Source organism: Euprymna scolopes, chromosome 7 (assembly GCF_053919585.1).
Source record: "Euprymna scolopes isolate OS-2025 chromosome 7, ASM5391958v1, whole genome shotgun sequence".
Lineage (NCBI taxonomy): Eukaryota > Metazoa > Mollusca > Cephalopoda > Sepiida > Sepiolidae > Euprymna > Euprymna scolopes.
Window position 1 is genome coordinate 133882766 of NC_136488.1, and position 27488 is coordinate 133910253.

Consider the following 27488-nt stretch of genomic DNA (forward strand, 5'->3'; position numbering starts at 1 on the left):
CAAAAAACAAATAAATGTTATTAAAGGCAAGATAAGTTACTTTTCTACTTAACTGAATAATTTTTTAGTGTTTTTATTTAATGTAACATGTTTATTCAGTTCGAAACACATACAGCATTTACCGATGTATTGGAAAATTTTAACTTGCGCCGGCTTCTCTGTTGAACACGGTATGTTCGGGAAAATTAGTTAAAAATAAAAAAATATACAAAATACTGTTGAAAACCCACCGAATAAATGTCACCCTATGTCACGGTAACATATAGCGACTTTTTAACTGTATTTTGTTTAGTTTTTTTTTTATTTATAACCCCTTTTCCCAAACTTACCGTGTGAAAGAGAGAGTCGGGCGTCATTTTAAATTTTCCAATACATTGGTAAACACTGTATGTCTTCGAGCAAAATAAACAGTGTTACATTAAATAAAAACGCTAGAAAATTATCCAGTTATGTAGAAAACTAATTTATCTTGCCTTTGATAACATTTATTTATTATATATTTGTTTTTCTGACAACTTTTTCGAATCTATGTGTACAGTAATATAAACCCAAAAAGAGTTTTCGACATTAAAAAAAAAAAAAAAAAACTAAAAATAGTCGATGGTCTGCCCTCCGTATTAACTTTATTAAAAGACACATTCTCTTATCCCTAAAAATCGTAAAATTAAAAAAAAAAAAAAAAGAAGTACTTCGCTTATTGTTTTCAGACGAAAAAAAAAAAAAACTAGTGTTTTCCACATTCTCTTTATTAAAAGAAGTCAATTTATTATCCCTAAAAATCGTAAAATTTGATTTTCTTAAAAAAAAAAAAGTACTTGATTGATGAAATATTCGATGATCTGCATGTACTGCCCTTGTTGACCAATATTTCCGCCAGGGGTCGTTAGTTGCGTTATCTCTCAAACAACATGGTGCTTGGCCTTTTCTTCGATGAATCGTTCGATAATATTTGATTTTCTTAAATAAAAAAAAAAACTTCTTGATCGATTTACGTGATTTTTGGAATATGACATTTTCATGCAGTAACAAGTACGTACATTATACAGATTTTTTTCAGATTTTTATAGTAAAAAAGATTACTTGTGGCCCACTTATAGACTTGCACCAAAAATTGTTATAATTTACGATGCTTTATTTTCATAAAAAAAAGGAAAACTAAGTTCTTCCATTTTTTTTTTTTACTACAGAAAACCATAACTTTAGTAAATGTATTTTTTGTTTACACAAAACAATACATTTCCACCAAGATTTTAATAAAAATAATGAGTTCATCATATTCCGGATCATTATTTTATAAATACTGAAAATTTAATTAAAATTGGTTAATTTCCTGATTTTTGATGAATTTTTAAGTAAAGGGAGGGGTCTAATAGAAAAAAACAAACAAACCCTGAACTGGATTCTCAGCGACATTCTCCGCTCTAACTACGTTCAATCCGGTTCTCGAGAACTCAACGGCTCGACTCTCCTCAAACGTCTTAACTTCCGGCCTTATATTATCTCATTTATGCAAATTAATGCGCGATCGAACCTGATTTGTCGCCTTCGTCTCCCATTGCTCGAGTTTCGAGTTCGCACATGCAGGCAGCCCACCTCCGTGACTGCAGTAACACTCAATTATTACTACAATAACGTTTATACATTTTGAGCATCAGCATTCATTTTGCCCGTACCTGGTCGCCATTCAAAGGTGGCCAACATTGTAGCCTCTGAGTTACGTCCCTTGTATTTGAAATCTTACCGTCTCTATTATAACATCTACAAAAAATGCAATTTCCTTCCATTTTTTAAAAAAAATTGCTTTCAACTATAAAGTTTCTACTTGATGAATTTTTGTAATATTTGGATATTTTTGACATGACAATTAAGTAAGTGATATTTTTACTTACAAGGACATATTTTCAAAATCGACCGTCGCCTCTGTCTAAACACCCCCCCCCCAAAAGTCAATGATATCTACTAACTTTTTGTGACCGCATTATTAAAAACATTATCGACCTCATCGTACCCCCCCCCAAAAAAAACCATCACCATATCTCTTTGGGAACACGTGACATAAAAAACAAGAAAAAACGCACAATTTATTTAAAAAATTCGCAATAGTTACACGCTATTTATCCCCCTTGGAAATCTTCGGTGATTTTTCTCCAAACTTAGCTAATTTTTCTCCAAACTTCGTTCGTTTTAACACATCTTATAATCGTTTTTTTTTTCTTGTCTTGAAAGGAATTTGTCAAACAAAAGGTAAGTATTGTTTGAATTTAATTGCCACTCATGCACTTATGTTACAGTGCTGAAATAATGTGGTTATTATTTAGAAAACCATTCTTAACATGAGGAGAGTATGGGGGTTGTAATTATTCTGTACTTTCACTTAAAAAAATATTGTAACATTTGAATTTAACCTTAAAATACTATTTAAAATAGCACGGTAACGTAAGTGCATAAGCACCAGTTAAATGCTTTTATGTGTTGTTTTTTTCCTACAAGAGCACGTCTGAACCATTATGATTCCCTTTGATTTTGATATAAAAGTGAGTCGAGTCAATGCCCCCAGTTTGCATCCTCGGCCTCAAAAATTCACAGAGATTAGACCATTCATGTAATGACCCAGTCAATTCTGCTTCTGTTTAGTTTTCTGGAAGGTTCACCTTCCCAGGCTTTTCCTTCCCTCTTTAGGAAGGTGTTAGTTTATTGCAAATCGCCTGAGGTGCCCTTATAGGGAATGCCGACAGGGATGCCAGGCACTTTTTGCAGGTCAGAGTGATCCTCCTCGGGGGAGGGGGGCCTGGGGGCGCTGACTTTTCAATCCCACTTTCTGGCCCAGGTGTCACAGTCCTTGCAGCGGGAGAGAATTAAATACCACCCCCAAGTTTGTATGTAAACAAAGACCGATAATTTTATACAATTGTTTATAGTCATTTTTTAAAATAGTTTTTTTTTTGTTTTGTTTTGTTTACGAGTGCCATGTGGACGTTTTTGAGATAGGAAACCATAAGCAGTTGGGATACATAGCTTAGGTTTCAATATAATGGTCCAAACACAATAATTTGTATATATGAGTTATTTAGCTATTTGGCCCCACCTCATCCATCCCGCTATTGCTTAAAAGATCACAAAAAATAAACATATTACGTAATGTTAAGTAAATTTATGTCATCTACATCTTTTACACCTCAAATTAAAAAAACTAAAGTTCAAATTAAAAAAACACAACTTCAAATTAAAAAACACAACTTCAAATTTAAAAAACTAAACTTCAAATTAAAATACACAACTTCAAATTAAAAAAATCCAAGTTCAAATTAAATTAAAATTTTATTACATGATAGATAAACCATTTATTCTCCAACAGGGAGGTCCTCTTCCCTGGCGTTGAACCCGATTACAGAATGCCTGAGACATGGCAGGAGTTACCACTTGGTAGGCTCGGTCGATGGCGGTCTCCACAAGACGAAGACGGTGCTCCACTTTTGTGATATCTTCCGGTTGTGGCACATGTATAACGCTCGGTAGATCCCTCTTGATGACGGCTTTGATGGCTGACCAGGCCATTTCGATGGGGTTGAGAGCCGGGCTGTATGGAGGCAAGCGAATAAACTCCACTTCTGCAAAAGCTGCCTGGTCGTGTAGTTGTTCCACTCGGGAATGGCACGGGGCGTTGTCAATTACCAAGGCTACCTGTCCGGCATCATATCCCATTGCGAAGACAGAATTGAGTAGTTCTGCAACCCATTGGTTGACATCCGGGTGCTTGTAGGCGCCACGCCTGCGGGTGAAGTTGATGAGTCCCTGTTGACTAATACCAGCAACCATGTGAATATTTGGACCTTTCGAGCCTGGAACATGTAGCACCACTCTCTGGCCCCTCGCGGATCGTCCAACGGTCCGAGTACAAAATAAGTTCACGTTTGACTCATCCAAATACACCACATGTTTACCAGCTCCCAATGCGGCCATAACCCTTTCTACATAGATACGACGTTTTACCTTATTCTCCGGAGTGTTGACATTCTCGGCTTGCTTGTGAACCCGTTTTACAGTGAAGAGTCTACCATCGAGATGGTTATTTATGGTAGTAACGCTGATTGGGGGGTTGATTCCATGCATCTCCGAAATCTTCAAGGCCAACTCCTTGAGAGTGATGGTAGGATCTTCTCCGATTATATCAAGCATGTTGTTGACCATGTCCGGATTCACTTTCCCATGTCGCCTTCCACCCCGCGGCTTATCCTCCACGTCTTGCCCCTTGGCCTGTTTATTCACCCAGGCGTACGCGGTGTTCCTATTTATCCCACAGTTCTCTGCGACAGTTGTCCAGTCCCTGCTATTTCGAGCGGCTTCCAGAATCCGACGCTTAGGAGAATTTCGATTGCGTTTGTACTGACCACGTACTGTGCCTCTCTTGACTCCTCTACTTGATCGCACAACTACCGGAGATCCATTGTTATTTTCCATATTTTAAATTATTGTAATGTTAATTGTTAGAAACTTTTCTTTTTTTATTGTTGCGAGCAACTACAAGTAATAGTGGGTAATTTGCATAAGTGATGTTATGCAAATTACCTTACAAAGTTTGAGTATGAATAATTCTAACATAATGTCACGTGCTTTTAAATTGAACTTGGGTTTATTTAATTTGATGTTGTCTTTTTTTAATTTGAAGTTATGTTTTTTAATTTGAAGTTTAGTTTTTTTAATTTGAAGTTGTGTTTTTTAATTTGAAGTTGTGCTTTTTTAATTTGAGGTGTAAAAGGTGTATATCAAAATATTTTTTTCATAAAGGATACATTAGTAAACCCGGATTTTTTTTTTTACTCTTAATTCTACAACACAATTTATCTTTGTTTTTTTTTGTTTGCGTTTGATAAAACAGTTATTTTTATACCTTTTTCAGTTATTTAAATTTGCCTTCAAACATGCGGAAATTACTTTTCTATGTACTTATGCAGAATACGGGCAATGCTGACATAATAACATTATTATTTAAAAAGCCCATTTTAACTTTGAGACAGGGGATTTTATAAAATCTATTCTGTACTTTCACCTAACAATTTAATAAACAAAATATACCATAAAAATTGAATTTAATTTGAAAATCATTTCTAAAAAATATCACAGTGCATATTCTGCATAGGTACTGTTTTTTTTTTTTTCCTGGAATATAACTTATTTTAGATTTTCAAAGATGAATTCGATTAGATTTTAGAAGTTACCATAAAAGGAAACAATGCACTCAACACTAATCCAGTAATGAAACAGGGCTTCACATTATATCTTAACAGCCATGATGCAACCAGGAAGTACAAGATTACCTGGAATGACCATGAACTACAAAAGGTCAGTTTTTGTGTCTGTCTAGGTGTCACATTGGAAAAGAATTCATCCTCCAATGTGCACTTCAAGAAGATAAAGGAAAAAGTTGCTACCATGAACAACTTGCTTGTAAAATTTACAAATTCAATTAGGGGTATGCTAAACTTAAATCTTGCGCACAGCTGTTTAAACACTGTTACTCTGCTACTAAATACTTGTTGCATGTTGAAACTGTGCACACACGCACACAACCACACATAGTTAAAACACATTGAAAAATTGGGGGTGAAACTATCAAAACTGATGTCGCTGTAGGTGAATAAGTCAAGTAATTAACTCGCCCACAGCTGGTAAGGTTGGAACACCTGTTAGAGAACATGTCATATATGTATGTATATATATATATATATATATATATATATATATATATATATATATATATATATATATATATATATATATATTTGTTTTCTGTTTTTTTGGGAAAGAATTCCAAGAAAGTGCTCGATTACAAAGAAAAATTTTTTCGATATAAGAGCTTAATATTTATTTATTTAATTGTACAGAAGTTCATAAAAACATTGGTACCGTCGGTTTAAAGCCCAACATAAAGGAACCAGTTAATCGTAACAAGAAACAACATGGCTGACGAGAGTCAAACATTATTTACGTGTTACTATTAACTGATTCCATTTATGTTGGGCTTGAAACCGACGGTACCAATATTTTTCTGAACTTCTGTGCTTCTGTACAATTATATATATATATATATATACTAGCAAAAGTACCCGTTGTTGACTGGGTTCAAAAGCAGCCTAGAAAATGGATTCTGATTTATGAAAGTATGATAGGTTATGAAAAGGAAGGGTTGTAAAAAGATAGCTTCGAATTTGGGGGTATCACAACCAAAGCAAAATATGATGAAAGTAAAAATAAAATAGACCCCATAATTTATTATACCATACCTGTTCACACTGAAACACTTATCACAATATTCTGTGGATCTATATTAACAAACCTTGTTAAACTTTGTGACATATTTCCATTCTATGGAGGTCAGGTGCGAATGAACACCCCATAATTTTTTTATACCATATTTCTTCAAACTGAAACATAATCATCAAAGTATACTTACACAGATAGATATGAAAAGTCTAGACGAGATTGCTGTTGAATCTGCCTCCTCTTGCTTCTGGTCTTCATCTAAAGCTTCATCATGCACACATGGGATTAGAAATAAAATAATATTTTTATATTTTTTATAAGAAAGGAATTTTATGTTGTAAGTTATCTCTAGCTGGCAAAAAACTACCAGCATTCACGCAGCTACACCACATTCTGAGCTGAAGTTTGCACTGGATTGTGCCATGCAAAAATCACTCGCCCGATACTAAATAATGCATGTCACAAATCACTGAGATATTAGATCATCTTTCTAGCAATGCTGTACAAATTGATTGACAATGTACCTTCCCCCATATCTGGAGAGATGTCTATGTGAGAATTCCTTAAAAATAGCAACAGAACCCTACTTTGTTTCCAAAGACTAATTAAGACTAACAATTATTTCATGACTACCATGTAGATCATAGAATTACCACAGTGGCAGATGAAATATGTGAAGTGACACATGGGATTTGCGTGAAAATTTAATATAATTTTAATAAGGAGAATTCAATACTTCTCATGGCTTTTCATTATGTAAAACACTAATTATCTGATTTATTATTTTATAGACTTATTTCAGAAAATCTCAACTGCATACATCTATAGTTAAAGAATCGCATCAATAGCTTTCTGACCTTTACAGAAAATAGACACCTTTCATGTTAATGAATTGTTGAATAACCGGAAATTATCCGAATTTGAAAAAAAAATCTTTATGTTAATTATTTCTTTAATGATTATTATAATTCCATGAGTTTATTTTTTTTTTATTGCAGATTTCTTTAAGGTAAATTTATTTTAACACCACAAACTTAAGAGCATACTACTCAAAAAATATAGTTTTATGTATGATAAAAACATGAAACTCTACATGTTTGGATTCTCATAAGGTTCTGTCCTTGTGCCTAATCTTTTCAACATATAGGGAAACGCATGACTTACTTGACTAGCACGGGTGCATGATTCACAAGGTCGGTCGTGGAACGAAATGAAAGGGAAAGAAAGGAAAAACTAACATGGTGAGACTGTTTTATGGCGAATAATCACGTGACTGTGAATGTTTATGCAAATGAGACTTGTCTATAAAAGCGAATGTGAAGTGAGCATGAGGCGAGTTGAGAGAAGGCGTGTTACTTACACAGATGTGTGGAAGTCAGGTGGAAAGATTGTTGCGGTTGGAAGTCGGAAGTTTTGACAACAGTCTCAAATTTAACCGAGAAATTGGTGATTTGAAGTGCAGAATAAATAACACTTGAGTTATTTAATCATACAAAATTTACTGTAGTATTTGAAAACATTCTGATTCAATTGCTAATTTTATTTTTTGCAATTGTTTCAGGTTTACTGATTCCAACTTTTTAGTCTGTACCTTTAGTGAGCCTAATATACCATCTGAGCTAGTTGTATTGCAATAAAATCTGTAGTATAGTGACTAACCTTAAGTTGATGGTAAAAAACAATTTTCAAACCTGTTTAAATCCTTTTTTTTTTGTTATCGTTGATATGTCAATGCTGGGCGCATGGCCTATGTGGGTTAATTATTAACCTTTGTTAATTGTGAAAAACATCTATCTTCTTTGAAATAAAATATGTATAGGAAGTCATATGAACGGTTGACAAAAGAAAACAAATCAATTAACTCTTAACATGTATTTGTAGTTTTACACAAAGATGCAGAGAGACACGTTTGTTTTATTTACATAATTACAAACGAAGAGAGGGAGAGAGAGAGCACACACGCCATACACTTTTTGTTATAAACAGTCAAAGGGAGAAAACTCAGAGTTATTAAAAACCTTAAATATCACGTCAGCATAAACCAGACAAGAACAGACAACTTTCACATATTGCTCAAAGAACACAACTTTAACAGCTCGCTAATATTTTTACTTATTAAATATCAAGTTATGTTTTTTATCATACGAAGATATAAAGTTGCAAGTATAATTTCAACCTAATGATTTTCTTTCTCTTCTTAATTTTTGTAATTTTCTAAGTATTTGAAGTAATTCAGTAGTTTTTCACTTCAGTGTAAAATAAGTAATTTAATTTGGACTTCAATTTTTTGATCTCGTATTATTTTACTTTAGATTTCTACTTATAGTCAGGTAAAACCACATGAAATCTTATTGTTTTTTGTTTAGAGCATACAAAGAAAATTAGAATATTATAAAAAAAATTTTAACAATAAAACTTCAAAACTCCTGCGGCATTTCTAAAACATTAGTTATATAATTTATTAGTTTACAGATTTATACCAGAAGATCTTAACTATATATATATATCTATGGTAAAAAATCTCATCAATAGCTTCATGACCTTAAAAGAAAACGGAGCTTTGGTGTTAAACAACTTATGATTAACAGGTAATTATCTGAATTTGTAAACATATTTAGTGTTTATTATTTTTAATAACTATTAGAATTTCCTAAGTTTTTATTGCAGATTTCTTTAAGATTAATTTATTTGAACACCACAAACTTTATGAACATTTCACTGAAATGAATATAATTTGTGGTATTTAAAAAATAGAAAACATCAAGAAAACATTCTACTTGTACATTTACTAGCAATGTATGCTTTCTTTCCTCTTGAAAGTAAAATACCAAACTACTACACGTTGGGTGTATTGCTATCAAATAGTTAAATAAATTAACCTGAAACAGAAAATACTTTACAAGCATAAATTGCGTATAATAACTAACTAGACAAAACCAAGTCCAAATATAGACATTTATTAATAGTTGTGAGGTACTAATCATCCCTATTTCAGAACTATGTCGAATCAACCAGTCCTATGAATATCACTGGTTTCAGAAACTAAATGGAGACATTCATACCATTTAACCACATGCTACGAACACGTTCCTCTCATACCACTTTAATGGCCTAGCACGGGTCTACAACATTAATACATTGACAAATGCAATTCGCACAAATGATACAACATAACAGAGCAATACAAATGTTTATAACTCACCCACTGAGTGGCGACTGCTATCATTGATAGGATGTATATCTTCCACCAATGTAAGGCTTGTATCTAACATGGAAGATAAATGTGTTCTACTCTGTGAGATTGCATGCTTTCTCTCACATGGGTTTCGACCCACTGTATGGGAGAAAGTGCTTTCTTGAATCAGTTGTTAGCTATTTGCTTCTCAAGCCAAGGGAAACCACTCATCAGTGTAGCTACAACTGGTGCTGTTTCCCTAATTCCCTTACATACATATACAATGATTTTGTGCATCATTAAGAAAATTACCTAATATTCATATTGTAAGTGACACATTGAGGTAATACTGAATAGTTTTTAAGTGTTTCAAATGTATGAAAAATGTAATAAATTTTGATACTATTTTATAGACATTTTTCATTTAATCTCAAACAAAGAATTATGCCATAGACGTAGGAGACTACTGAGATTAGAGGTCGGATTTATAGGGGCATTTGAAATAGGGTATTGGTAGTTAAATGTTCACATTACATTTTAATTTCTGTCAAGGGGTATAGCCAGAAAAACAAGGAGCAGGGAAGGAAGTTTGTAGGGGTCGAGTGATTTGAAGAAAGGAGAGCAAGATGAATGTAAAAAGTTGTATATGTGTTACTCACAAGCTTCAATCAGAAAATAGACCTAACATTATCAAGAACTTCATCACCAATACCATAACATCAAGGTTTATGAAGAAGACCTGGATGCCTCACTCTGTTGAACACTTGTGAGAACCAAAATTAGGTATGACTTCGTACCAATAAATGAAGCCAATGTATTACTTCTTAGTGTAAGGTCTGTGGATTGTTCGCCAATTGAAAGTTTGTATGAAAATGAAAATGTCATACTTTTCTTTTTTCAAACTTTTCAAACCTTTTGGATGTCCTATTGTTAAATGCCAGTGCTGTTGTTTGTCTGAAAACTTGTGGTTGATTACTGGTCTGTTATAATAGAAATGAGACACTTAATCAGTGCAGCAGAATCAGTAGCCTAAAAACCTAGTCGCACAATTGACTAGGGTGAGGTAGTGCGCATCCTTATATCTATTTACACCAATACCAAACTTTTCCGCTTTGAGGATTTTAGTTTTCTCACTTTTCCATCGATTATGCTCAGAATTAATATACTATAAACAGAATTCAATTGTAGATCCGAAATCCAGTTTTCTTATAGTTATGGCAATCTTGAAGTGTCTTGTACATTACATTCCAGAATGGCTTCTGTTACAATGTTTTTCAACTTTTCTCAGACCCACTTATTGATGAAAAGAATACATTTGCAAGACTTGCCTCTTGCATCCTAGCAAACAGTATATATAAAACCATCAAACATCCTCTTTTCCTCGCTTAACTGCTGGCAAAACCTGTTTTCGCATAAGATCTGGTCATCAAGCACCACTGACACATGAACTCCATTTTCCTAAGTAATCTAATATCGGACTGGCTTGGGTATTCTCTGACATTAGTTATTCATAAAAGTGCTTTTAATGATAAGATAGTTTGTAATATTCGTGAGGATAATTCTTTCATGTTTGGTCACTTTAATTTTACAACCATAATTGATTTAAAGTCACTCTTCAACTGTAAATTAGAAAACGAGTCTCATTAAGTTACTAAACATTTCTTTACGCAAAAACTCATTTTAAAAAAATAAATTAAATGAGGAAATTAAAATATTATGTCCACTGTTTCTAAACCATTATAAACAAAACTTTATTTCTTATAAAATATGATGGTGAATTTAAAAAATATTTTGTAATTGTTTAAATTATGCAAAATATGTATAAGAGTAACACCTTTTTTTGAAATTTATCTTGTTATTTCTTTTAATTTTTCAGAATATATATAAAATTAATATCTTTTTTGATTTTTTTTGTTTTAATTTTGCAGAATATCTATAAAATTAATATCTTTTTGATTGTTTTGTGTTAATATTTCAGAATATGTATAAAATTAATATATTTTTGATTTTTTGTTTTAATTTTTCAGAATATGTATGAAATTAATATCTTTTGGATTTTTTGTTTCAATTTTTCAGAATATGTATGAAATTAATATCTTTTTGGTGTTTTTCTTTTAATTTTTCAGAATGTCTGTCATTTATGAGAAAAAACAAGTTTCATTGGATTTGAATTGATCTACATTCTTTTGGTGACTTGAAATATAGAAGTGTCTTGCAAAAATATATCTAAAAATTTTACTAACATTTTATATGAATTACCTAAAACGAGAGAAATCATCACTGTGAACTATATTTGGTCAAATCAGATTTTATGATGATATATTAGACAAAGCATTTGCTTTTCAACTGTATAGTGATTTTTCTCTTATTAATCTTATTTAGTAGGTTACCACAAATGCATGCGCCTTATATACATGTTTGCATATAAGTAATGCACTAAAATATTTATATAACTGAATTTTCAATCTATAATGATTATAAAAATTGAATAATTCATATATCATTTCGTTTTTCACATAAAAGAGTAATATAACACATTCAGAGCATCAGACTGTAATAAAAATATGAACAATGAGCTATAAATGTGATGCTGGAAAGAATTCACATTCTTGTGAAATATGTGGTTCTGTTTTTACAAAACACAATATGACTATTCATATGCGAACACATACTGGAGAAAAGCCATATTCTTGTGGTGTATGTGGCCATTCCTTTACTCAGAAGGGTCACATGTTGCAACATATACGAAAACATACAGGAGAGAAACCATATTCCTGTGAAGTATGTGGTTCTTCTTTTACAATAAAACAAAATATGTTGCAACATATGCGAACACATACTGGAGAGAAACCATATTCTTGTAACGTATGTGGCTCCCTTTTTACAATAAAACAAAATATGTTGCAACATATGCGAACACATACTGGAGAGAAACCATATTCTTGTGAAATATGTGGTTCTGGTTTTAGACATAGACACCATATGTTAAATCATATGCGAACACACACTGGAGAGAAACCATATTCTTGTGAAATATGCAGCTCTTCTTTTGCACAGAAATATGATATGTTGCTACATATGCGAATGCATACTGGAGAGAAACCATATTCTTGTGAAGTATGTGGCTGTTCATTTGCAAGGAAACAAAGTATGGTGCGACATATGCGAACACATACTGGAGAGAAACCATATTCTTGTGAAATATGTGAGTCATCTTTTACTTGTAATGAAAATATGTTGCGACATATGCGAACACATACTGGCGAGAAACCATTTTCTTGTAGAGTTTGTGGTTCTGCTTTTACACAGAAACAAAGTATGTTGAAACATTTGCAAGCCCATAATGGAGTCAAACCATAACCTTAAGAAGTGACTCTTTTTTAGAAGGGAAGATCATATGTTGCAACATATGTATGAACATGCTGGAGAGAAACCATAGTCTTTTAGATTGTGGTTTCTTTCAGTAGGAAAAACATATATAAGAACATACATTAAACAATACTTTTAAAAAATCCAATGTTTTGTAAGTATTCTGTACTTTCACCTAACATTTAATAAAACGATATCATGAAACTTCAATTTTACTTGAAAATACTATTTAAAAATAACATAGTAACATTTGTAGAAGCACCATTCTTTTTTAATTAAGAAAAACAATATGTAAATATGATCTCGTTCTTGATGATCGAATGTTGTTGGTTTTTGTATTGTGTTTTAAATAAACATGGTTAATTTTACATATTTTTTAAATTAAGAAAAACATATGAAAATATCTTCTTGATGACTAAGTATTGTCTGTTTTGTCTTGTGTTTTAAATAAACATGATTCAAAGTTTTAAATGTTTATATCAATTTAAGTGTTTTAATGGAAATATGTTTTTGCAAAACTTTTTTGGTTAATTATTTTCTAATTACTTTTTTAATAATTAAAAACTTGAAAATATAAGAAAGATTTTAATTAAGAAAAACTGAAAATATAATCCTGTTGTTGATGACTGATTATTGTCGTTTGTTTTGTGTTATAATTTAGGTAAACATGGTTATTTATAAGTTTTTTTAAATCAAGTTTAATTTTTTCTATCAATAATTTTCATTTCAATTTCATTCTAAGAAAAATATTTTCCTTTATTGAATTAATTTTAAAAATATAAAAACTTTGACCATAATGACGAACCGTTTATTTGACACTGAATCATCCCTTCACCGAATTAGCCATGTTTGTTACAATCAGATTGTAGTTATGACATGCACATGGGTTAAAAATGCCCTGCTTAATATTCAAAAACTTTTTTGAATTCCAAAATGAGCGCCTGTTATGTTGGCACCATTATCATAATCTTGTTCATGAATATTATGAACATTTAATTTACTTTCCAAAGGACGAAACTTAATGAAACATTCATGTACAGCTACACACTCTTCCACGTTGATCCCATCTGATACCAGATCGTTAACTACATTTACTCTTTGTGAATAATGTCTGGAGTACAATCTTATATTACATTGAATTCTTGATGTCTCGAAAGATAGCATCCACAACAGCATCTCCTACAACAGTAACGAGCTTGTTTTGAATCCTTTTCTCCAGCTATGATCATAAATTTCTGCAGTTGTAACAGGTCGGAGATGTGTACCTATTACTGGATCAAACTTTGCAAGTAATTCTACTAAACCCAATAAATTCACGTTCTAAATTTCTGTCAATGGATCATCTGAAAGCTAGATTTGCGCTCCTCTAGAAATGAAATCTCAAATAATCTTAAAAAAAACTTGATTCCAATGGTTAATCTTATTATAAAGCATTTCATGTTGAGTTTTTTCACACCCTGTTATTTGCTCCAGCTTCACAGCAACTAGTCATGGCATCTAAATGTCCATGCGATTATTAATGTTCTGTTAGCCGTACAAAGAAGGTTTTTGTTTTCCTAGTAGGTGCCAGTAGAAACAATAACTTATCTGCTGACGCAGAGTATATCAACCAAGGACACAAAATACTTTCACTATTGCTCAACTTTCGTTTGCAATTCACTTTGGAGAAATGCCTACCACTCTTATTTTTTGGGAAGCTTTTCAAAGTAATCTTAGGTGAACCTTTTTGTAATAAATAGCCAATACAAGATCTTTCCATTTTCTCTGGCCACATAGCAGGATCACCTTTAAATTATTTAAATACAATAAAACAGTATTTAAAAAATATATCCTCACTTTTTCCAACAAATTTAATATACAACACAACTGCACAAGAAGCTATGTTCTTGAAGTTTTAAAATTAATGTTAATACCGTTTTGTGCACAAAAGAATCCGTTCTTTTTTCCCGACTGACACGTACAAAAATGAATCCAAGTGAGCAAAGCAATCTTTTCTTCTTCTTCTTCTTCTTCTTCTTCTTCTTCTTCTTCTTCTTCTTCTTCTTTGTCTTCACACAATCACAATTACGTTCTGTCTCGCAAAAAACATCCTTATATGCAGTCACTTTTAATCACGGCAGTACCACAATTTGCATATCTCTCTTTTCTTTGTACTGGACAGATTCAAGATTTGAATGATGGCGGTTCTTTTGTGAATCCTATTTTGTCAACTCTGCAAAACCAATGGATTGTTGTTCAATTCTGCTACACCACCTCATGACCTGATGATCACATAGGCTGCATCCCAGTGGTGGTGGTCTTTGTCATGTTTTTCCTTACAATTGGGGGGGGGGTCTTCAAAACCATGGGCTTTATCAGAGGTGCACGCATATTCTACACCTACCTCATGACCATCTTCTGGGGTTGTTTTGTCATCGGGTATCAGACTTTCCGAAATGCTCTCTGAGAATGTTGTGCTGTCGGAATCTTCTTCTGGGGAGAGTACATGGTATTGGGGGCGCAGGTCTTTCACATGTCGGGGCATCCCATCCCCCAAGACGGATTGTAGATTATCTCGGTTACCTGACCCTGGCCAAATCTTGTGGTACAACAATTCTCTGGTGCTTTCACTCACACATATTCTCCAATTTGGTATGGACTATGCTCGAGGCCTGCTACTTGTTGCATAACATCGATTCCTTTCACTCAGATCTTATACTGGTATATCGTATTGGGTTATACCAGTAGACTGCCTCTGGTATGGAACAGTGCATTCTAACAACGATCTGTTTCACATTCTGCTAGGCCATTCCCAGCCGGGGCATATGCACAGCGAAATTTCACGTACAAGCTCAATTCATCTGCAAACAGTAGTTTGCAAGGTGGACCACATTAAAAAAAGACCACTTCTAGCTGGCGAATTATAATTACCGACTCCTGCCATGCTAATTGCCTCCACACTGAAAACTAGCAACCGCCCACAATCAGTGATAGTTAGGAAATGGTAAGCACCATAGTGTGTAATGTCCATTCCCAACCATTGCCAATCATTGCTCACCTCCAGCTTTCCTTTTTTTCAGTGAACTGGCGCTGGAACTATAGATTGGCATTCCACACACGTTCGTATTGCCAATCTGACTGTTGCTTTTGTTGTCGCAGGACAAACTCTCTGGGTGAAATAAGCAGTGCGCCGCACTCCTGAATGTCCACTGTTTCTGTGAATAGATATGATCTGGGTCTCATCCAGCTCAGTGCCATGCACTGCACTAATCAGTGGCTCAGGTCCCGCATCCTTCTTCATGACATTGAACCATCATTGTGGTACATGTGTCAATCGATCAGACATGTTGTAAATTGACGTAACCAATGACTCATCTACTGAGAGCTCATATTCTTTCACTAATTCTTTGAGGGTATTCAGTCGTCTTCTAATGAGCATCTCACTGGCAGCCTTAGTATGAACTTACGCTTTCCTGCTGAGAGTTTTTGACACCCAGAGTCAGTCTTAATGTGCAACACCTTGGTCTGCCACTGGAGCAACAAGATAATTCCCCTCAACATGGCATACAATTCAGCCAGATAAATATGCTGTGCATCGTTCTCAAGCCGAAGCCAACAAGCGTCCTCCACCAGAGTCCCATCTCTTTCTAATGCCACTGGGCACTGCGGTTGCTAGTGCGCTGGCATGAACTCATATGTTCAGTTCCTGGCTATCCTTGCACCAATTTTCACAAACTGGATCATTCCACTTTACTGCGTCCACCATCTTGCATATCATATGCTGGAGTAGGAAGTCTGTCACCTTGTCATTTCAGCCATTTGTGATTGAACAGGTTCTTCTGTTTATTACTCAGCATGCTACCTGCAATCACATACATACTGGGAGGTGCCCTACGAGCTTTCCACACAAGGAAAATACAATTCATCGTGTTATGATGTTGGGAATTTCTAGGATTGCATTCCCTTGTTTCCAGCGCCAGGGCATCATGTTTTCTTAAGACTGTCAGTCCTAGCACATGTGTGCTGTCCTCAATTATTCTGGGCCTTACATTCCAAGTTGAATCGACCTAAATGTTCCCAGACTCTAGAAGCGAGCACAACGTCTTCATCAACAAAGATATCATCAATGTAAGCCGACATTGCGTGGTCCACAGCCTCCTCCTTTGATAACACCCTGCTAACGATAGCCTTCAGTATGAGTGGAGCCACGTTTAAGCCAAACCATAAACGTGTCAGATAGTATCTATTTCCATTGAGCTCTACCGTTTAGTATGGCCACAGTGTCTCGTGGACTCGTAATTAGAGATATGCACTCCAGAGTTCAAGTAGTGATACATTTGGCCCTTTTTGGTGCACGTGTGAAAAGGTATAACCTTTTTGTATTTTTAGTTGGGACATTCGAAGAGTGCATAGCATGGTTAGGCAAAGCAATCTCACGACTGAAAAGTTTATTTTGACAACTTTCATTATTTAAACACACGAACGAATACAATATTATATTTCAAATTGTAGTTCCTAATCACACTCTCATATGCAATAAATTTTAGGAACATACTCACAAATTGATGGTGATCACGCATGTACCTTTTTCTTTTTTTCTCAATTTAAAGTCTTTTAGAATTTCTCTCCTTCAAATTACATGCAAACCGTTGCCACGTAAGTAAAGTCTTCAGAAGGTCGCTTTCATCACGTCCGGGTATTCTTTGCCGGGTTATACTTCTTTGAAGGAAAAGCTTAGGATATTCCACATCTGTGCTGGGCAATGAATCTACGTCTACTCTGCATGCCACCAGAATTCAAAAGAGGTCAATTTTCGCACTGGGGCTCGTGACGTCATGAAGGAGCTAGCAATGCCCTTTTCTTTAAATTATAGGTAGTTTCGTACAAACCCAAAATATACAAAACTAAGAATCATAAAAGATACGAAATACAGAAAATCAAATATAAGAACCAGAATAAAAATATAATAAATGTAAACAGGGGATGCATAATTATTGGTACAAAAAATTCCAACAGTAATACTCCTGTTCAGCATGGGGTTAAAGCCCTAGGCAGTGTGTGCTTCTGGGCAAAGTGGCGAGAAAGAGAATTATTTCGCCTTTTATATACCCTGTCACGTGATAGAGAGCTGGCTTGTGATTGGACAAGCCAGGGAGAAATCGATTTTAAATCTCAAAGTCGTGAGAAGTTGTCTCTGCCTGTGATGTAGCGGGTGTCGGCTGCTACACCTAGTTTTAATATTTTTTTTTCAAGATTATAAAAAAATTATGTTATGCTGAAAGTTAAACATCCATTCATGCAAGGAAAATATTAAAATCTCACATAAAAATTACACGAAACGTAATCTAAACAAAAATAGAAATAGTTTTTGCAATTATATTTTTTTGTCTGAAAATATTAAATAAACAATACTTAATTCAATGATAATATTATTAGTTCGAGAAATTAATTTTTCTTTGAGTTATATCGAATTCAATAATAATGGATTTTAGGGGCCTTTTTTTTCGTAATGTTCATAAAAAAATAATAATTTTTTTATTGTTACAATTTCCAATGTTTTTTGTTAAAAAAAATAATACATTTTCAGTGGGATTCAAATAAAAATAATGGGTGCATTATATTCCATGATCGTTATTTGATAAATACTGAAATACTGAAAATTTCATTAATATTGCTTGATTTCCTGATTTTTTGTAAATTTTTAAGTATGTAGCGGTCTAGGGTATAGAAGGAAATGTGTGTTCATCTCACGTTCGGTTGTCACCAGTTTGTAGCGGGACTTGTGGTATAGAAGAAAATGCGTGTTCATCTCACGTTCGGTTGTCACCAGTTTGTAGCGGGACTTGTGGTATAGAAGAAAATGTGTGTTCATCTCACGGTCGGGTGTCACCAGTTTGTAACTGACTGGTGGATATATTATATATATCTCCCAGTCCTACAAAATAGGAAAAATGAATTGAGTTGAGAAAGAAATGAACAACGCATTTATTGAAATAAACGAACTAGAATTTATTTTGTGGCGAAACAAATAAAGAAAGGATACAGCACGTGTTTAGTTTGGCGTGCATCTCTCGCTGTTAGCTGGTGAGAGGGAAAGTCTATTGTTGTAGAGAGAGAGAATGAGAAAGTCAATCCAGGCCATGGAGAGAGAAAGCGTGTAAGGTGTATGTACTGTCTGTTGGTTCTTGCCCCACACATAGTAGCAGGGGACGTGAAGCGCGTGGATGTGCGCCTCAAAAGGAAGTGGTTGGTCCATCAACCGCTCAGCTCGGTAGCCAAATCTAAAAGAAGGAAACAGCTCAGGTCTCTTGCTTTTGTAGTTGTTTCCGGCGTCCTTTGCGCATGTGTGGATTTCCTTTAAAGGGGGAGTTACATTGCCCATATGTGTGTACGTGTGCGCGTATGTGTGCGTACATGTGTGTACGTTAGCGTGTGTGTGTATGCACATGAACGTGAGTGTATGTACGTGAACGTGAATATATGTACGTGTGTGTACGTGCGCACGTATGTTTGTGTGCACGTATGTGTATGACAAGAAAAGTGGCTTGAGATGTAAACGCATGCTTTTGTGCGAGACAAGAAAAGGCTCGCACAAGTAAATAGGAGTCAAAATATTTATACATTTTGGGCATCGGCAGTCATTTTGCAGATGCCTTAATAAGAAAACGATCTCAGGAATTTATAAAATCAAATTTCCAATTTTCTCATAAAAAAATTATATTCTTGGACCAGAACATATGAAAATAAATCAATTTGCATGTTTAGAAAAGCATTCATTTTAATATTTGTAAAAAGAAACTCATTCCGCGAACTTCATTTAACCGATTTTATTTTATATTTATGTCTAAATATTTTCACCATTAATTATTTTTATAAATAAACATATTCCAAGGAATTATATTTCATGTTTTATTTGTGTCTATATGTGTTTTTATATGTTTTAAAATACAAAATTCACAAGGTCATATAAACAAGACACACGGGCCTTTTTTACGCTCTTGCATGGACCATGGTTCCACGCAAGAGCATAAAAAAGGGTCAAATTTGGCCTCACAAAGGCTAATCTGGCAATCCTTAGAAAGGTCAAAATTTCAAAACAAGATGGCGGTCTTCGTTGTTTTACATTTAGTCTTTTTTTTTTTTTTTACACAGTGATCACCACTTATCAAGGCCCGGAAGCCACTCAGGGATAAGGGTTATTGCAAGTACATTACGTTAGTGTGGAGATTTGATGAAGTGTTTACTTAAGGGGGCGGTTCATTAGGAATTTGTTAACATTGGACTTGAAGACATCCAAGTTGTAGTCAGGTGGGAAGCAGGCAGACGGAACAGAGTTCCACAGGCGTGCAGTTCTAAGAAAGAAGCTTTGTTCATGGAATCCGCGTTTTGATTTAGGCACAGATATAGAGTGGGGGAAATTTTTCACAGTGGATTCAGCTAGACGGGTGTTTTTCGTGAAAGATTGGCGAGGGGGGACCAGAGATTGGAGTTCAGACGAGCACCTGCCATGGAAATAACGATAAAACAAGGATAGGCTCGCAACGTCTCTTCTGTGGGAGAGAGGTTGCAGGATAGAGAAAAGGGCATCCCCCACTAGCCACAAAGTCTATTTTGTACTCTGTCAAGGTAGGATAGGCTGTTTTTAGCAGCTCCTTCCCAGATATGGCAACAGTATTCCATCCCTGGACGTACTTGGCTTTTATATAGATAGAGAATTGCATCAGTAGTGAGATATCTTCTGGAGTGGTAGAAGGATCCCACCATCTTTCCAGCGACCTTGGCAACAGACTTGATGTACGTGTTCCATTTCAGATCAGGAGTAAAGGTCAAACCCAGAAGCTTGTCAAAACACGGGGCCTCACCCAGACGAGAGCCATCACAATTGATGCCAGATGGGGATCAGAGCGTTGATGATGTAAGGATAGAAGTTTGGTTTTGGATGCATTAAAGGTAACCAGCCACATCTTCCCCCACTGAACCACGCGCTCGAGATCAGAGGAGAGAGAATCAGAGAGAACTTTGTCATTTACAGCCTTTGATGTGTTGCCGTAGATGGTCGTGTCATCAGCATAGATGTCAACGAATGATTTAAGTATGTGTTTAGGGAGGTCATTGATGTAGATCAGGAAGAGAGTTGGGCCTAGGATTGACCCCTGAGGGACTCCAGCATTTATATTGCAGGCCTCCGATTTTTGTCCATCTACCACTACTACTCTTATGAGCCTATCGGAGAGAAATGATTTAATGATTGAGAAAACATTTCCAGTTATACCGTAGCTGGAAATCTTGTGAAGTAGACCCTTATGCCATACCTTGTCGAAGGCCTTTGATATGTCAAGAGCAATTGCCCTAAATAATAAAAAAATGTTGAAAAAATAATAAAAATGATTTTTTTTGGGTTTTATTTCAGCCCTAAGGTCTAAAAATGTGTTTTAAATAAGAAGAAATACTTTTTATAATTTTTTGTGTGTGAAATAATTTACGCCGCATAAGTACACATTAGCCCATGTTTCAATGAAAACAATTACTTTTCAGATTTTATTTGTGTTAATATGTGTTGTCATATGTCTAAAATAGAAAATTCGCAGGCTCATATATACAAGACAAACGGCCAAGCCCAAGGTCAGAACACTTTTTTAATGGCCTGTCATATTTTGTTTTCTCTCGATTAAACATTTAAAATATTGCAACAAATAAAATAATATTTTTTACGATATATTCAACAAAGCGATCAACCGTTTCACAATGGATCATTTAAATTAGTTTTAATTTTCTGCAAACTTGCTTGTCCGGTCGCCATCTTAAATTTTACTTCCATCAGTCAAACTAGTCGTTTTGATTTAATTAACATATCTTTCTTTCATGTAAGCAGTTTCTCAAAGAAAAGGTAAATATTGCTCGAATTTAATTGCTATTATGTGTTGTTTTTTTTTCTAGGGGGGTTCTTCTGGACAATTATAATTTCCTTTTGTTTCTGATATAGAAATGAGTCAACGTCCCGTGTTTGTATGTAAACGAAGATCAATAATTGGGGTTTGTATTACTGTACACATAGATTCGAAAAAGTTGTCAAAAAACAAATATAGAACAAATAAATGTTATCAAAGGCAAGATAAGTTACTTTTCTACCTAACTGGATATATTTTTTGTGTTTTATTCAGTGTAACATGTTTATTCAGCTCGAAAAACATGCAGTGTTTACCGATGTATTGGAAAATTCAAAATGGCAGCCGACTCTCTCTCGGAGAGGGTACGTTTGGGAAAAGGTATTATAAATAATAAACTAGACAAAATACTGTTAGAAAACAACCGAATACATGTCAACTTATGTCACGGTAACATATATTGAGCGAATTTCTAACAGTATTTTGTCTAGTTTATTATTTATAATACCTTTTCCCAAACGTACCCTTTCCGAGAGAGAGTCGGCTGCCATTTTGAATTTTCCAATACATCGGTAAACACTGCATGTTTTTCGAGCTGAATAAACATGTTACACTGAATAAAACACAAAAAATATATCCAGTTAGGTAGAAAAGTAACTTATCTTGCCTTTGATAACATTTATTTGTTCTATATTTGTTTTTTGACAACTTTTTCGAATCTATGTGTACAGTAATACAAACCCCGATTTTGACATTTAGGCACCTCCAAAATTGACCACAGAATTGCCCCATATATGTAACACGATATAATTTTATTATAAGTTAATATTATCAATATAACTTTTGTACCATTTAAAAGACGAAGGGAAAAATAAACTAGTAACAAAAAAAAAAAAATTTCATTGTACGAAAATAATGAAATTACGAGACGAAAATCGTGTTTACATAATTGGCGCCTTAAAATAACGTTCCCATGTAGCAAGTATTCCGAACGTGAAAACATACCCATGTTTAATAAATTTAGCAAAAATCAACTAATGGTCAGATTTTCGTGAAATTTTCGATACTTATACATTTTAGAATGAAATTACATAGAAAATGCAGTTTCCGCAAACTGTATGAATGAAAATACATTTGTAATGCGTGTCTCCCCCCATATTTATTTTTTCATAATTTGAACAAAATATATCTATCGAAATTTCAATTTATTATGAAACATAAAAGTTCAGATAAGTGAAAAATAATTAATTAAAAAAAAAATTGGTACTAGTGCACTTATTGATCCGTGCTGAAATAATAACATTATTATTGAAAAAGCCATTCTTAACATAGGGAGGGGAGGGTGTTTTGTAACTATTTTATACTTTAACCTTACAATTGAATAAAAAACATATAAAACTTTAATTAAACTTGGAAATACGATTTCAAAAATAGTGTTGATCAGTAAGTTCACTAGCACCAAAAAATTTAAATACGCATATTGAACAAAAACTTACCTTGAAGTTGCAATTAAACAATTGCTATAAATTTAATATTATTATGTTTTTTATATAGCGTTTTTTTTTCTAATTAATATATACTATAATCAGTTTAATTGCTAAGAAAAAGAAACTTCCTAAAAATTAATTAATTTTTAAAAGATTAAAACGATCAAAATTCCATTATTTCAAAATCTCCCGTTACAACATAGATTTTTAATTAATTGTGTTTAAATTTTTTTGTAAATATTAAGTTTTAATATAAACATGGCTCTTGTCAGCTATTTTATCGCCAGATTGAAACTGATTTTAAAATATTATTGCACAAATATTAAGCATTTTGTAGACCCCCCCCCTCATATTTTGTTTGTCTCTTTTTACCAAACAAAATTATGGAAGCCGGTAACTAACATTCCTACATATTTAACAAAACCATATTTCATATTTAATATACAAATGTTTATAGTATTATTAATCATTAAACCATGTAAATCTTAAAACCTAACAAAATTATAACAAAGATTAATTATTAATTGCAGTTTGAAGAAGATAAACAAAGGTCTTAAAAAATTATTAAGTCGCTTCTGCTTTTCCATAATTTGTATAGTTACAAGTCTGCCTGTGGAGAAAGAAGTGGCTTACCGTTAAAGCGGCTGCGCGTTTGTGCCTTCAGAGCACGAATTGAGAATCAAGATGGCGCCCGCAGGCTTTTATGTGGAAAAAAGTCTTGGGGAATCTCGGAGAATCTCGTACCCTGGTTCCATAAATTACAAGGAAAGGAAAGCAGGAGGACAGACGAGTTTAGTTACTCGCAGTGCTACAAGTGCAAAAACGCGGACACCTGGCGCGCACCTATCCAGGAAACGGGCAAGGGGAAGAAGCTACAGCGCCAGTCTTCTCCCCAGATCGTCATTGAGCAGGGCGCTACCCACTGTAGGCATACACATTAATGGAAGCGAGTGCCTCGCGCTTGTGGACACTGGGTGCACGCAGACTCTTGTGAGCAAGATATGCTGTGCCACTTAGAAAGCAGAGAGAATTCCGGTACTAACTTTAGGCAGAGGTTCACTAGCCTCTTGTGGGGTGAGCGTTATCTGCGCAAGCATCAACGACGGGCCTGCAGTAGTCGTGCGAGCCCTGGTTATGGAGGGAGAGCTTCTCGGGTACACCTACTCCAGGGTATGTACTTGATTACACAACTGGGTGGAATTACTGTGGACAGAACCGGCAAGGTACAGTTCTCCCGATGTGAGGAACACGTTTGTGCTGCCATAACTCTCGACGAGCCTGATTTTCGTGCAGAGTATGATAGAAACACCAATGCATGGACGGCGTCTTGGAAGTGGTCAAACGATCAGCCACCAATATCCTTGCGGAATATCCCCCACCCATGTGGCTAAGGGAACAGTATGAAGAAGAACTGCAGACATGGATCAACAATGACTGGCTTCTTCCATACCCAGAGGATGAGCGTGACCCCCCGCGAGGGCTGATTCCCTTGATGGCCGTTGTACAAGAGACCAAACAAAAGGTCCGCCCCGTCCTAGACTACCGTGAGCTCATTGAGCATGTCAACCAATATACGGCAAGGGCTGATGTGTGTGCACTCAAATTAAGGGAGTGGCGACAGCAGGGATCGAACGTGGCAACTCTGGACCTACGCAGGGCCTATCTGCAAATACACATTGAGAGGAAATTGTGGCCATTTCAGACTGTGGAAATTGGAGGAGCCTGATATTGTCTAACCAGGCTAGGGTTCGGTCTAAATGTGGCACCAGGCATTATGACAGCAATCATGCATCCTATCCGGCAGTAAGATGAGGCAGTGCAAAAGGCAACATCCTCATACATCGATGATATATTCATCAATGAGAGCCTCGTGTCAGTGCAATCGGTTAGAATGCACTTTGAGAGCTTTGGACTGACATGTAAGGAACCAGAGCGTCTGTGCGATGGAGCAAAAGTTCTTGACCTGCATGTGCGCAATAGCAAGGAGGGAGAAAAGGAAGTCACGTCCCCAAGGTCCCATCAAACATCACTCGACATCACTCGATGAACAGTGTTTTCGCTTTGTGGAAAGATGGTAGGCTATTTCCCTGTGTGCGGTTGGCTCAGGGTGGCCGTGGCGGCCATAAAAAGACGTGCAACAGCCGTGTCGTCAGGATGGGACGATGCAGAACATGATGTCACCCTAAGGAGCATGCTGACAGAGACTTTGTCCAGGGTGACCAGTGATGACCTCGTTCAGGGAAAGTGGTGTGTCAGCGGGAATGAGTCTGGGTGGATGCTAGTTCACTGGCCCTTGGAGTTGCCCTTGCAGTTAATGATTTCATTATTGAAGATGCCTGTTGGTTTCAGCCAGAGAATGATTCGAGGCACATAAACCTGGCCGAACTTGCTGCCACATTGAAGGGCGTTAACTTGGCGCGTCAATGGCAAGCCAAGGTTGTACATATCATGGCTGACTCGGCATGCACTCATCGGTGGGTAACCGATGCATTAAGTGGAAGAGCATGGCTGACGACACAAGCATCGAGTGAGATGTTAATTCGAAGACGGCTTGCCACCTTGGTCGACACCATCACAGAGTACAACCTGACCATGGACGTAGTGTTGATCAGATCTGCGCTCAACAGAGCAGATGCTCTGACAAGAGTCCCTCAACGATGGCTTCTGGCTGGTGCTCGGAGAGATTCTAATAATCTGCAAAACACATGTGCAGCAGTTGTGTGTAGTGTGGATGCAGCACGCATCATGGACATTCGTCGACAATGTGGATATCCTGGCATCAAGCGGACACTGTACTTTGTCAAGATGATTGATCCAGGAGTAGAAAAAAGATATCCGAAGAGTGGTGGAAAGTTGCGAGGCCTGCAAATCCATCGACCCAGCTCCAGCATGATGGAAGAAAGGGGAGTTGGGAGTGAGTGGTAAGTGGCAGAGAGTGGGCATGGACATCACACACTATGGTGGCAACCACTTTCTTACCCTCATCGATTGTGGGCCTACACGTTTTGCGGTCTGGAGACTCCTCAGGCGCCAGGACTCTTGCAACATTATTCGCCAGCTGACATCCGTGTTCTGTGAAAGAGGTGCGCCCGATGAAGTGCTGATGGACAACGACCCAGCCTTTTGCAGCCATCAGATGAGGTGGTTCTTACAAGAATGGGGTGTGCGGCTGCGGCTTAGATGCGCTTATGTGCCTTCTGGCAATGGTATAGCTGAGAGAAGCCATCGCAGCATCAAAACAATTGCAACCAGGAAGCAGTGCACTGGTATGAACTCATGCCGAAGGATAGCATCTCTCCAGGAACAGTGCCTGCAAACGCAATCTATCAGTACTGTGTCCGAGAAAAAGGAATCCACCCCGATACAACTGTGGCCACTGAGATAGAACGGAATCGATATGCCAAAGGGGATGCTGTCTTGGTGAAGCTGTCAGGAAACCGATGTACTGACAAGTGTAAACGGGGCACAGTGACCGATGTGGTTAGTCAGCAGTGTGTCCAGGTTGATGGCATACCCCGTCACGTTAGGGACCTACGGCCGGCGACACATGTACCACCTCCAGTGGACGATGAGAGTGACTCTGACTCTGAGATGAGTGGGCCATCGCTTTGGTTTGCACCATCCCTATCAAGTAGTAACTCTGATATCAGTAGCCTCCACGGAGATGAAGCCTTCCCAACCATTAGGCGGTGGATGAGAGCGCACGCGAAGACGAGAGCAGCACTGTCCCCCTTTGCAGAAACACCCGACGGCGGCAATCGCCACCCCCTGCCATCTCTGTGATCATGAGATCAGGGGGGAGTGTGGAGAAAGAAGTGGCTTACCATTAAAGCGGCTACGCGTTTGTGCCTGCAGAGCACAAATTGAGAATCAAGATGGCGCCCGCAGGCTTTTATGTGGAAAAAGTTTCGGGGAATCTCGGAGAATCTCGTACCCTGGTTCCATAAATAACGAGGAAAGGAAAGCAGGAGGACAGACGAGTTTTAGTCACTAAAGCGAATGGACGTGTGTAAAAGAAGAAGTAGAAGAAAAGAGTGTGGTGAACGAAACAAACAACGACTCGGTTGAAAGTAGAGTTGTAACGAACACACTGACATCATGGAAACATGCACTCCATTTTTCACAATCGTTTGGAAGACCCTATTGACATCAGAAACCGTTATAAATAAGTTGTTTGGTTATTATATACCTTAAGTTTAAATCAAATAATAATAAAAATACATACAGAACGGTTTGTAGATGTGAGTTAATCAGTTACCCCCCCCCTCATGTTGTTGTTACTTAAAACATTACACGAAAAATAAGTATATTATTAAAGTAAATTTATGTTAT

At 36.0% G+C, this 27488-nt stretch overlaps 1 protein-coding gene across 3 annotated transcripts; it reads left to right on the forward strand.

Moving 5' to 3' along the window:
* The first annotated feature begins 887 nt into the window (after window positions 1-887).
* LOC145279960 (uncharacterized) lies at window positions 888-13204 on the forward strand. Of its 3 annotated transcripts, XM_080131561.1 has the most exons (3): window positions 888-1029; window positions 5286-5340; window positions 11563-13204. In XM_080131561.1, exon 3 carries the CDS (start codon window positions 12008-12010, stop codon window positions 12794-12796), a length of 789 nt encoding a protein of 262 aa, XP_079987687.1. In that variant the 5' UTR covers window positions 888-1029; window positions 5286-5340; window positions 11563-12007; the 3' UTR covers window positions 12797-13204. The 3 variants fall into 3 exon arrangements, with proteins under 3 accessions (XP_079987687.1, XP_079987686.1, XP_079987685.1); XM_080131560.1 differs by lacking the exon at window positions 5286-5340; XM_080131559.1 differs by lacking the exons at window positions 888-1029; window positions 5286-5340 and adding an exon at window positions 1092-2244.
* The last annotated feature ends 14284 nt before the right edge of the window (window positions 13205-27488 follow it).